Source organism: Halyomorpha halys, unplaced genomic scaffold, assembly GCF_000696795.3.
Source record: "Halyomorpha halys isolate HHAL.00 unplaced genomic scaffold, Hhal_1.1 Scaffold612.1, whole genome shotgun sequence".
Classification (NCBI taxonomy): Eukaryota; Metazoa; Arthropoda; class Insecta; order Hemiptera; family Pentatomidae; genus Halyomorpha; species Halyomorpha halys.
The window spans coordinates 145,949-158,917 of record NW_027114055.1 but is presented as its reverse complement, the minus strand read 5'-3'; the positions used below and the strand labels follow the sequence as shown (position 1 = coordinate 158,917).

At 31.9% G+C, this 12,969-nt stretch overlaps 1 protein-coding gene across 4 annotated transcripts in view; it reads left to right on the top strand.

Annotated features, from left to right (window-relative positions):
* Positions 1-634: 634 nt before the first annotated feature.
* mRRF2 (mitochondrial ribosome recycling factor 2) overlaps positions 635-12,969 on the top strand; it is a 152,760-nt gene continuing 140,425 nt past the window's right edge. For 3 of the 4 annotated variants that reach the window (XM_067051305.1, XM_067051304.1, XM_067051303.1), the window contains exons 1-2: positions 635-839; positions 1,271-1,384. In XM_067051305.1, coding sequence (XP_066907406.1) covers positions 695-839; positions 1,271-1,384 — 259 coding nt within the window. In that variant the 5' untranslated portion in view covers positions 635-694. Of the gene's footprint in view, positions 840-1,270; positions 1,431-12,969 lie in introns of all 4 variants that reach the window. The other variant, XM_067051306.1, reaches the window with a different exon arrangement.

The following is a 12,969-nucleotide window of genomic DNA, read 5'->3' as shown; positions in this document are numbered from 1 at the left end:
TCGCTCCAACCACATTGTTGTGATAAAGTATAATAGTGTAAATTTATTGTGACTAAAAGTTGTAATGTTAAGTTGTATGGCCAGCAGCTAAGCTCTATTCCACCGCTATAACGAAGTGGTTTTGGAACCAAAAAAAGTTATTTGCGCTCTAGTTTGTATTGCATACTGTTATTTTTATGATCCCAGGAAGTCACGCAAAAATTGGGTAATTTTTTACCCTGGTTAACTCACTCGAAGTTTTGGCTCGGATTTTTTTTTTAATCCTATAGTGTTAGTCTATGCCGTTATACACTTGCGATTATCTACAACCCAAAGTGAACATTCATTTAATAAAGGTTTTGTTTTTAGCACTCTTACTCTGGATGGAAACCTTAGAATAGCTCTCGGAAGGTTTAGGGCTAACAGTATAAATATGCATGCTGGGCCAGTGCTTCACTAGCCTAACTGAGGTTATTCTTCCAATTCCAGTATCCTATCTAAAATAACATACTATACAAAAATTGTTATTGTATAAAGTTTTGTTTTTGAATGTACAAAATTTTGAATTAACGTAAGTTTAATGTGGTATCAATTGTTATGACGTTTTCTGCTTTAGGGGAATATAAACTTCTAAATGTGTAATTTTTGGTTTCTTCTTTGGATTAAAATTTTGTGCCGCTACTTTTTGTCTAGTGTTATTTTTTGATAATTTCAAATGTTACCAAGAATGTTGCTATTTAATGCCAAAAGAAAATTAAAAAGTCCTCTTTTGTTTTTAAATTGCCAAATGCACAATACTACTTATGATGGTGGCCTTAAAAATATCAGAAATATCGGGATTCTAGCTCATATTGATGCTGGTGTGTTATTTTTCTTTAGAGTATGCTAATAAAAACTGTGTTAATTATTTTTTATTGGAAATTAAGGACCAAATTTTATAAATTGGATGAAGATTGGGCATGCAGTGTTGTTAATATGTTTGTCTGTTATAATTTGATTCATAATTATATTATTTTATCATTCAATTTCAGGGTGATTGGGAGAAGTTAAGAAGTATTAGTGTTTTACTGTTAAAAAACATTAATGCTTTATAATTTATATATAGTTATACATTCTACATTCCATGTAATGAGCAATTATTATAAGCATTATTAATTGTAGATTTTATCATTGAATAATGGGACAAAATATATAGTGTTTATTCCTAATAATTTTTATTTTGGAGTCACAATCAAAATATTGCGATAAACTTGATATTGTTTTATTAATCATATATTTTATATTCTTTCAGGAAAAACTACAACTACTGAAAGAATGCTGTTTTATTCTGGCAGAATTAAAAATATGGGTGAGGTACATAGGGGTACAACAGTTACTGATTTCATGGAGCAAGAGAGAAACAGAGGTTTAAAATTTTTGAGATTTTATTTTAGCTTGGTGAAAGTTGTTAGGTATTACTAATTTATATATATATATATAAATAATTCAAATTATGAAGATGGGGTCAGGGGTGCGGTCACTGGAAAACAAAAATAGTTAACAACTATTTATTTGCCGACATTTCGCCCCACTTTGTAGAGCTTTATCAGGGCTAGAAAGATACATAAAAACAACAAAAAATATTTTGACATAATAAGATAAATACAAAAGGAAAAATTAAGGTAGGGTTAAAATTATAAAAATATAAGTGAAAACAACGTAACATACAAATGAAGGAAAAGAGAAAGTAAAAAATAGACAATGATATAATTATAAAAAAAATAAGCAAACTATTAGGTGAAAATGAACAGTAGACATAATTAAGCGAAAAATAGAAGTGAGAAAACAAAATTCAACACACTATTATTTTCCATTTTTAGTGAGTTAAATTCTGTTTTCTCGTTTTCACTTTTCTTTGTTGTGTGTTATTACATCTTCCCCTGACCATCTTGTTCAAAATTATTACTAATTACATATATATACATGCTATTTAAACCAAACTAGTATGAATATATATGTAATTTATAAATAAGATATTAAAAAAAAAAAAAAAAGTGCCTGTTTTCTAGTTATACTTTTTCACCAAGTACCTCAGTACACATTTATTTTATCAATCTTTATTTTTTTCCATAATATTTCTCTCTTTACAGAATACCAGTCTTAGGGTAAGATGTCATTGTTATCATTACCCTTTTTTTTTTTCATTAGAAATTGTCTTATAAATAAATTTCTTACCGTATAATTTTTTTTTGTTTTATTTGGCGTCAAGAGAGGGCATTTGAGGCTATATACAATCTAGGCTGTTTCAGTTATGAAATTTTTATAAGAATCTTTCTGGTCTTTGTATTCCAAACTTCTGTAATATTGTTCGTATAAACTTAGGATATTGGCATTTTATAATTTATTTTGGATTAAGTTGTGTAACATTCAATTCATAAGCTACTACCCAATTAATAAGCATTTTATTTTCACCAGAATCGAGATATTTCACACTAAACATATGCATCTTCTTGAAAGAGTTCAACCAATTTAAATAGTACTGTAATGTCTGTATTACATATTCTTATAATGTATGCTGCCATATGGGATAATTATTGTGAATTTTGCTCCTTTTGTTACCATAATTTTTTTGACAGATTGTTCCTTTCAGTAAATTATACTGACTGAGAATAAATTTTATTAAAACATTTAATTAAAATATATATAAGAAGATGGTCAGGGTTATACATATATATTTAATTAAAATGAATCAGAAAAAGTTACTATATTAAAAAACCAATAAATAGATCATTTTTTAACAATTATAATAATAATTTAAATATAAAATACACTTAATGTATTTAAATTTATCAGTTCAAATATACTTTGCTATTTGAACTTAGGGGACCTTAAAATATCTATTTCCATTAAAAAATATTCACAATCGCAATCATTTCCTTTACTGCATATTTCATACACAGGCAAATGAAAGTAATAGTGGACTTTTACTTGTTTAATGTAGAAGAAAAGAAATATTTGGTACTAAATTTGGAAAATATTAACTTAAAAATGATAATTAAAAAAAGAAAATTGAGAGAAAGAAAATATAGGTAACCATAATAATTCCCTTTCTTTATTTTACCACCCCTTCTTTAATCCATTTTCCTTACCCACGTTATTAGTTATGTTCACGATATTGTTATGGTTGTTTTCAATTTTTTTTTTCTTCTATTCACTTATTTTGTTAAACTTTACTAATATTTTGCCTCTTCATCAATTATTATGGTTACATATATTTTCTTTCTCTCAATTTTCTTTTTCTTTCCATATTTCAATTTTTAAATTATTAATAACTAATATATTAATACTTCTTTGCATTATATAACTTCATTTTTATTTTATTTCCTTAATTATGTTATTTTACCCCTTTTTCAATTACCTATGTATACATTTTATTTCCCACTTCTCTCATCACTTCATTTTGTTAATTCTATTCTGTAAAATTATTCATTTTATGTCATTCTGTTTATATTTCCTTTTTTATTTTTCTATACATATTGTGGTTGTTATCTTGTTCTGTTCTTAGCCCTGTAGAAGGTTAGAAACTCTAGCCGAAACATTGGCACAATTAAATAGGTTACACCAATCTATTTGTGTTTCATGTTGACCGCACCCTCAACCATCTTCTCGTATTTTACATTATAAATGAAATTCCGAGGTTAAAACAGTGTTGTACATAAATAAAAAATAATCATGAATCAAAGGCACTTTTATAATTAATTCAAATCATTTTTTAGTCCTCAGCATGACAGTTGAATCTGAGGGATTCATAGCGATATGTATTTGTCTTACATTGATGAGTTTGATGCATCAAATTGTGGTGTGGAAGCTTGGTTACCACAAATTTTTTGCTCAGTGGGTTTGAAAATCCTAACGGAAGACCATAATTAACAGACTAGCTGCAGCACTGACCTTTCTTCAAGAATACAGCTTGATATATATTCTGAACTTTTTTATTATTTTTTTTTGTAGTTTGTTTAATCCATTTTCATATAAAAATAAACAAGCACAGTATTAAATGCATTGTACTAAAATTCTGATTTTATTAAAAAGCAGACAAATAATTTTAATTGTAACCTGTCATGTTACAGGTTAAATATAATTTCTACCACTTAAAATAAATTTAGAGACTTAAACCATTATGATATTGAAGTAATTTGGCCTATTTAGAATATTTAATGTGTGATTCCAGAAATTATGTATAAGCAATTAGATATATTCTGTTTCTGCTCTATTAAAATAAATAGTGAAAAATACAGGGCTCCCATCAGCTGTTGAAAAGACTTTTAATACTGCGGGTCCTCTCCCACACAATATTTCATATATTTTGTATTGTCAATAATATTAATATTTAGATTAAGGTTTTATAAAAAAAGTTAGCATTTCTGCTAGATCACTCCCCCCTGAAAGGAAGCGCACATTAGGTTTAGTTTTCCTTCCATATCTTGTGACAGCTGGAAAATGCTCTTAAGTAGATTTTATTTTCTTCATTACAGAGTCATCCATGTCTAGTATACTATTTTTATATCTGTATCAGCTAATAAGAAAGCTGATTTCATTCGGTCCATTGAAATCATGATCTTTCTAGCTTTAGCGTACATAGTTTTGTGTATGGTTCAGTACGGTATAGGTTTTTGAGTATGGAGCTGATAAGGGGTCCTTACCTTGTCGTTCCCTAAAAACATGTGTGCAAGTTTTTATTGATTTATTCATGAAAATATTCTTTCTACTTTCCCTAACTGTTACAGGATGTAGGTCACCCATAAACTGCCTAAGCTCCTGTACAGTTTCTTTTAGGTTTGAGTTACCAGAGGTAGAAGACTGAAATTCACCTGGTAGATGTATCATCTATCCATACATGGCTTCTGAAACACTATTATTAGAGTCTCATATTGGTTGCTCTTAGCACAAGAATGGTCAGTAAAAGTTTGATCCAATGATTGCTGTCCATTTGTACCATCAGACCTGCTTTGAGAGTTCTTTGCCACTGCCCCACACAGCCATTGCCCTTGTGGTAAGGAGAAGTACTCACTAGCCGGGTACCAAGAAATTTGAAAGAGATCGTTTTCAAACTGTCTTTCCTTATCTGTAGTTAATAGGGAAGGTATTTCGAATCTACACACCTATCCTTCATAAAAAGCATTGGCTACGACTTCTGCTGTTATCCCCTACACAGGAGTAGTTTCAGGCCACTGAGTAAACCAGTCAATTATAGTGACAGAATAACCCTTACCCTGAGTTGGTGTCAAAGACCAGATTATATCATGATTAATGTGCCAGAAAAAATATATGTACATATATTTGTATATTGAAGCCAAATATAGCCAATTGAAAATTGGCTGATATAATTAAACAATCTAAAATCGAATGGAGATGTTGTATTGATCTTGAGATGTAGTATGGCATATAAGAGCGGCTTATGGTCAGTCAATATGAAAAAGTTTGTCCTTCAATTTCCATAAACTGCAAAATACACTGCCAAAAGTTCTTGATCATATGCTGAGATAGCACTGGGTTTGGGACAAGGGATTTGAATGAAAACTTTTAGGAATCCATTGACCATTATCTTTTTGCTAAAGTACATCCCCTATACAATTGTTTGAAGCATGATAGAAGAGAGATAATTTGGCCTGATGTTTTTGATTAGCCAAGATGCTGTATTACGTTAACTATTCTTGCTACTTTCAAAGGCCAAATTGTTTTGTTTTTCTTGGCTCCATGCAAATATTGATTGAGTGGAGCTTGGCTGACTGCTGCTTCACATCCTTTGGCTTTGGGTAATCCAATGGCTTGGATTTTGCTAGCTTGTGGCTTTAAACTACTAGGTGTAATGTGGTACCCTAGAAAATTGATTTTGGCTCATTGAAATTCAAATTTTTTCTGCCAGACCTTTTTTGCCTAAATAATGAAAGACTTCTCTTAAATTTAGGGATGTTGATCCAAATAAATGTCCACTTGAAAGATCGCCTGAGATTAAAATCTGACGAGTTCCACTTCACCATATCTTTTTACTGGCTTGTAGTATGACAGATAATGCTGCTCTGGTGTCAATTAGGAAATATTGCCCAGATTTTCTGTCTTTCATGGACAGGTGGTGTTGAGTATTGAGGAACCATACAACGCCATTTCAGGTCCGTCTTCTAGTTTTTTGGGGTTCAGTTGTTCTATAAACCCCAGGCACTAGGTCTATTGCATTTTTTTGCTTTATTTTTTAATTTTTAGTGATAAAAGCACAGCCAGCTGTCTTTTTTATTTGAACTCTGTTGTCCTCTAGATGCTTTTGAACGTGAACTTAGGCTATTGGAATGACCTATGTGGGTAGAAACTGAAGCCAGTATTGTTGTTTTCTTAGCCAACTGATCAAATTTAGTCATGCAGCCATATCGTTACTTGCTGCCGTGCTTACTTCCCCAAGAGAGTCCACCTCATGGATTTTATCGGTGACCTTTGCAAGTCTATATATATATCTGTGTGACCTGTTGCTAACAGTATTGCTTATGTGTTTCCTGGCAATGACCACATCCGTAGTGTCCTCTGGATATCAGAAGGGAACCTTTATCCAGCCCTACTTCAAGGAACGTCGAAAATGTGATAGATTTTCATCACTTAATTCCTTACCTTCTAGCATCTGCTGAATTTTCTTGCTTTCAAATTCTGCATATGCCTCTTTCGCATATGCCTCTTCCAATTCATACTCTTTTTAATATGTTCATACAGAGTAGAACTAGGATTTTTCACTAAATTTGTAACTTGCTTTAGGACATCTAAATCTAGTAGAGGTATAATAATTTTGTATTTAGTCATACTGCTGGTAATATAAACATGAGATAAAGTAGCTTCTACATGACAAAACCATAATTCTGCCTCAGTTTTCCAAAAATTAGGAATTTTTCTCTCAGTTGACACACAATCTTGAAGTATGTTTCTCCTTTAGTCTTCATAATATATTAAAAATAACACTATAATAACAAAACTATATATAAATTAATGAATAATAATTATAAATGACTAATTGGGGTAATCAATTATTACCTTTGCTTTTCTATATTATAAATTTTTAAAAACTGAAACATTTTAACCTAGCTAGTATAGATAAAATTTCCATAATAAGTCTTTTTTTACATCATCTTATTTTTGAGCTCCTAAATCAGAAGTCACTGTGATATTAAATTTATTAAATATTTACATTTAGAGGAGGTGGTGTTTGATTGATAGTAAGGCAGCAGTATACTATAAGTTCATTAGATATTACTTAAAATATTTATACTACTTGGTTGATTAATAACAATAGTACAATATTTTTTTATTCCATTAGGCAAGCAGGTTTCTCTGGGAGCTCTGAGGAAATAAATACGATGGTTTTGTAAAAAGCTGTCTTAAGAAAGAAAATAACAAAAAACTAGTTGATTTAGAATAATAAAATTTAGGTTATAATACTGTTTCTATGAATGGATAAAGTATACTTAATTTCATTCAAATCTAAGATGATGGGTGTCGTGATATGGAATGAACCAAAATATTTGTCAAAAAGCATAAGATCTAACTGATATTGAAGATAATTTGTTTATTCATATATATGACAAGTTTTATCAAAATTGTTAGAGCCTTTTAGAAGAAAATAAAGTGATGATTCAAAGTGGTACTTCTGGTAAGTTGAGTTTAAAAAAAAGTGGCTGTCACATCCCAGGCATGTCCAATCTTGAATACATAATTTCAGTTGAGTAAAAATTTTCGTTTCTGATCTGAGCTGTTCACATACATACACATAGACCTTTTTGAGAGACTTGGTTATTTGGATTCTGGGGACCAAATGTCCAAATGGGACTAAAATGTCTATTTCCAGTGGAAACTTTGAAGACATAGCCTCCCCCTCTCAAATCAGTTTGAAAACTTGTCTTAGTCCTCCCTCCTTAGGCATAACCATTAGGCTCCCAATGATTATAAACTGCGTATGGGTAGCTGGTTCAGAAGTTGGAGCTTAGCACTCCAAAAAGTGATCCTAGGGTGTGTATTGTAAGTGACCTTGGTGTTAATGTTTGCTGCAATGGTGTACTGTGTGAGCATCAGAATAGATGTTCCCCCAACTAGCAGAGCCAGTGGTTGCTTGTGGTACAATGACCAGGCAATGGGGCCGCCAACTCCCTACGCCATCTATGCGAGCTAGGTTAAATGTTTCAGTTCATTTTATTTTGTATAAAATCTTCAATTCTTTTTGGCCAGAGCTCTCAATGTAAGTTATACAACATTTAACTTATTAATGAGTGAAGATGCATTACCTTTTTTTATGTATAATAAGTATAAAAAGCAATGATTTATAACAATCGTGCATTTCTCTATGAACAACAAATATCATTTTTTTCAGTTTTTGGTATATCATACATTGAATATTGAGTTTTTTATGAAATCAGTATTGTGTGGCACATCCCCAATTACGTGGATGATTTGATATGGAATACCCTTTAAACTGTTGAATTTAAATGTTTTGTGTGTATATTGTATTTAAGTTATTATAAAATTGATAAAAAATGGTCTATTAATGTTTTTAGCTCTCTTTCTGTATAGTTACTTGTGATTAATTTTCAGAAATATTCAGTTTGTATAAACTGGAAGATTTAGAAGAAGTGTTTCACCTCTTGGCAAGTTTTTGACAGTGAAGTTGTTTTTTCCATTAATTATTTTATTATTGTTCCACTTTATTTTGTTTTCAAAATTATATTTCATTTAACCATACAAAATAAGTGATCTATATTTCAGTGATAATACTCAGGTAATAAGGTTAGATCAGATATCATATGCACATTGGTTCTTATATCAAACTCTAATAAAGGTGTACTGTAAAAAAGTCTTGAGTGTCTTAAAACATTGTATTTAAACTCTGAATATTTTATCCTAATGGGGAAAAAAAAAATCATGGAAATTAAACAGTTAAGTAAGAATATAAAGACTTCAATCATTATCCCTCTATCATCCCTATTAGAACCCAAGGCTCGGATTTTGAAAATACAATCGATTTTATGATTCGCTTTCACATGTCAATTTATTTTTACATATCAGATTTCTTTGATTTTGAGGTCCATTATTGGGTAATCAGGAGCGTAGATTTTTTAAATAGTACCGATGTATATAAACTTTTCGAATTTCTTTGATCTTGCGTTTGCGTGATACTCTGTGAGATGCCGACTAGCATTCACTATGCTCTCCCCCTTCAGTCTTCTGTGCCAACACCACCCTGAGAGCATTCTCACCTCGTAGCATGCACCCGTTGTGAGCATAAGTGGTGTCCTGAAGTCGGGGGATGTAAGAACTGCTTACCGTTGTAGCTGCTCAATGCATTTCCAGATGTTATGTGCTATGTTGGCATCAATAGTATCGTGCTTCCTTTCTTTAACAAATTGTTGAGAGGTACAAGATACTCCACCATGTCTGGAAGAAAACTTCTGTATTAATTTCACGCTCCCAGGAATCGATGTATCCCTTCCACCTCTGTTGGTACTTCCATTTTTTTTTAGGACCAACACCTTCCGAATTTCCAGTCTCACACTTTCCCTGGAGATAGTATGTCCCAAAAAATTGATCTGATCTTGCCATAGCATAGACTTTTCTCGGGCCTGAGGAAAATGAAGAAATCTGAAAAATTAAAATTCATTATTTGGCTTAGGTGCGATCTCTAAATAAATTGTATTTGTATTTTCAAAATCCAAACCTCCTACAAACCCTTAAGGGATCCCTAGATCAAAGGAATCCGAAAATATAAAATCAGTCAGTTAAGGAATGCATAATCTTAAAGTCAATTGTATTTTCAAGATCTAGGCCTTATAGAATCCACTAATGACCCCAAAAGAACGAAGAAATCTGAAAAGTTTATATTAATCTATATTTGAGTGCTGGATCTTAAATTTGATTGTATTATCAAGTTCTAGGCTTTCGATAATCCAATAATGGACCCCAAGAGAGAAGAAATCCCACACGTTATTAGTAATCAATTTGCAAACGTGAGATCTTAGAATCTATCATGTTTTTCTTTATATTTAAAATCTATTATATTTTTATTTATGTACTTCATTTCCTCCAATTATATTGCTCCCTGTTTTTATGGACTTCCCAAAATTCAATTTTGTGTCTGTTAACAGATTTATCTACAATTACAAAAATTGTACTCCCTCGTCACCAAATTTTTCACAACCCTTCACTACCCCCTTATATAGATCACTATCTTACATCCCCTCTTTTCTGATAACATACAAAAATACTTTCTCTATCTCCAGCCTCCGACTTTTCTTCAGATCCCATAATTAACTGTAGTATCCTATTCCTTTTGCATTGGGGAAACTAAAAACCTCCTTAAAGATCACATCATTCATCACAAATATTTTATCTCTTGCTGTTACTTTACCGCTTCCAAACTATCCGAATATCCTCTATCATTAAATCACTCATTTGATTTCAAAAATACTTCTATTCTAGCCACCATGACAAATGACTTCTCTCCGAAAGTATTTATTCACAATCAGGATTTTTCCCTGTTAATCACAAAACTGACTAACACTACATACCCCTAGCCTATTCCCAAATAGTCAATTAATTAAAACATCCTTAAGTTATTGGAAGATCGCTGATTGGCCATGTGTATTATTAATAAATGGAGTATGGTCCGGCTGTGGTAAAAAAACTCAAATAGTGATAACTATTTTAATTGAGCCAACGTTTCGCCCCACGTTGCAGGGCTTCGTCAGAGCTAAAAAAGATAGAAACACTTAACATAAGTAAAAAAGGAAATGGAAAATTAAAAGGGTGTACAATGAAACGTAAAAATAAATAGAACAGAATTCATACCTGTTTTGACAGTAGTCGAAGTCAGAGTGAACTGTTTGTATTGGGAGGAGTGGGGATGGCAATTAAGTATGTTACATTTGAAAATAATTTTAAAGGAAACAGTATTAGAACAGTGTAGAAAATATTAAAATTAGGTAAACAATAAATGATAATGTACATAATAGAGGAGGGAAGAAATATTTAACAAAAAAAAAAAAAAAAAATGTACACAGATAGAAAACAAAAGAAATAAAGTTAAAATAATGGGATACAATAAATATAAATGATAAAGAAAGACAATATACCAAATGAATAGGGATACAGGGGTGTGTAAATTATACAATAGAAAAATTAATCATAAAGTAATTAATGTAAGTATACTTAAGCTGGTAACATATGAATATAAATTAAAAATAAGATATAAAAATATATACGAAAAAGGAAGGATAGTAAATATAAAAATAATTAAATAAGGGGTGAGAATTTAGAGAAACAAGAATAAAAGATATGACAAGAAAGTGGGCTTCTGAAATGCAGAACAAAGAGAAAAGAAGTATTATGAGGATTTTATTATGTTCAAAATGTGTCGATATGTAAGGGAGATGCAGTCTTTATCAACTTTATGATTGACGGAATTCTCAGTTAAATTTATGTAAATGGACTCCGAGATGAGACGTTCGGTGTGGTTGGGGACAGTGGCAAGAATGGAAGGATTGTCAAAATTAAAAGTATGATTCAGGTTTAAATGTGTGTTCTGATAATTTAGATGCAAATGGATTACAGGAATTGATGGAAGTTTTGTGCTGGGAAATGCAGTTCTTAAGTTGGTTTTTAGTTTCACCGATACAGAAGGAATTGCAACATGGGGTTGAACAAGGTATCCGGTAAACTACATTGGAACGGTGTAAGAAAGGAATAGGTCTTTCAATTTGGAAAAAAGATAGGAAATTTTGTTGTGGGACTTCAAGCCAAGACGTAGAGTGGGAATAGTGGATCTTAAGGATTTTTGAATATTGTCAGAAAGAATGGGGATATACAGGAGGGACCTGTACTGAAAAAGGGTTGGAGTGGGTTGAGAAGAGTTGAGGACAGGAGGGATTGGAGTAACACAGTTAATGTAAGAATCGAGTAGTTTGTTAGTAATTTTCTTGAAATTGTTGTTGAATAGGATCTGTTTAATATGTTGTATGTTGGTCTGGTGGTATTGAGGGTCAGAAAGACAAAAGGATCGGTGGATAAGGTTCTTAGCAACATTAATAATTTGGTGATAAGGGTGTTGAGAAAAATAGTTGAGGAGTCTGCCGGAATAAGTGGGTTTGGTATACCAATCAGTGGATAGGGAGCCATCGGGATTTCTGATAATAAGTAGGTCAAGAAAAGGGAGGGAATGGTCAATTTCACCTTCAACAGTAAACCAAAGACGAGGGAGGTAGGAGTTAAAGGCTGATATGATCTTGGGGTTTCTGTCAGGATTGAGGACAAGGAAGAGATTGTCCAGGTACTTCTTAATGAAAATTATGTCTCGTGAGAATAGAGGTATTATAGAGTCGAGAAGGTCATTAAGAACAATATTAGAGATATCTGAAGCAAGGCAGTTCCCCATCACAAGTCTGCTAATTTGGTGGTAAACTTTATCATGAAAAGTTAGGTAACCAGAATTACAGCAAAGTTCTAAAGCAGAAAGAAATGAGGTGAGGTTAAGCGTGGTATGAGGTTGAATTATAGTCTAGTTCTTCTCAACGATATGAAGGGCTTTGTCAATGGGAATGTTAGTAAAAAGGCTTTCGGCATCAAAGGAAGTTATGATAAAGTTGTCAGGTATGTTGAAGGAGTGTAATAGTTCTTTTGATTTTTGGGAGTCCTTATAAGCAGGGGGGCTAAAGAATTATAAGAAATGAGGTTAAGGTAGGTGGGGCGGTTAATCTGATTGGAGAAAAAAAAAAAAGCTTATTGGCAGCGGTGGCATGGGTTTTATCTGTGAGGCGCTTGTGTAGATTGCACAGGGTGTTGTGGTTATGGACAAATCTGAGTATGTTAACAAAATTAACATCCTTCTGTCTGACATAACTACTTACAAACCTACCACTCGAGACCCAACTCGCTCACTTATGCTCAACTTACTCCTAAGGAACCTTCTTGAAACCAATGAGATTAACCGCC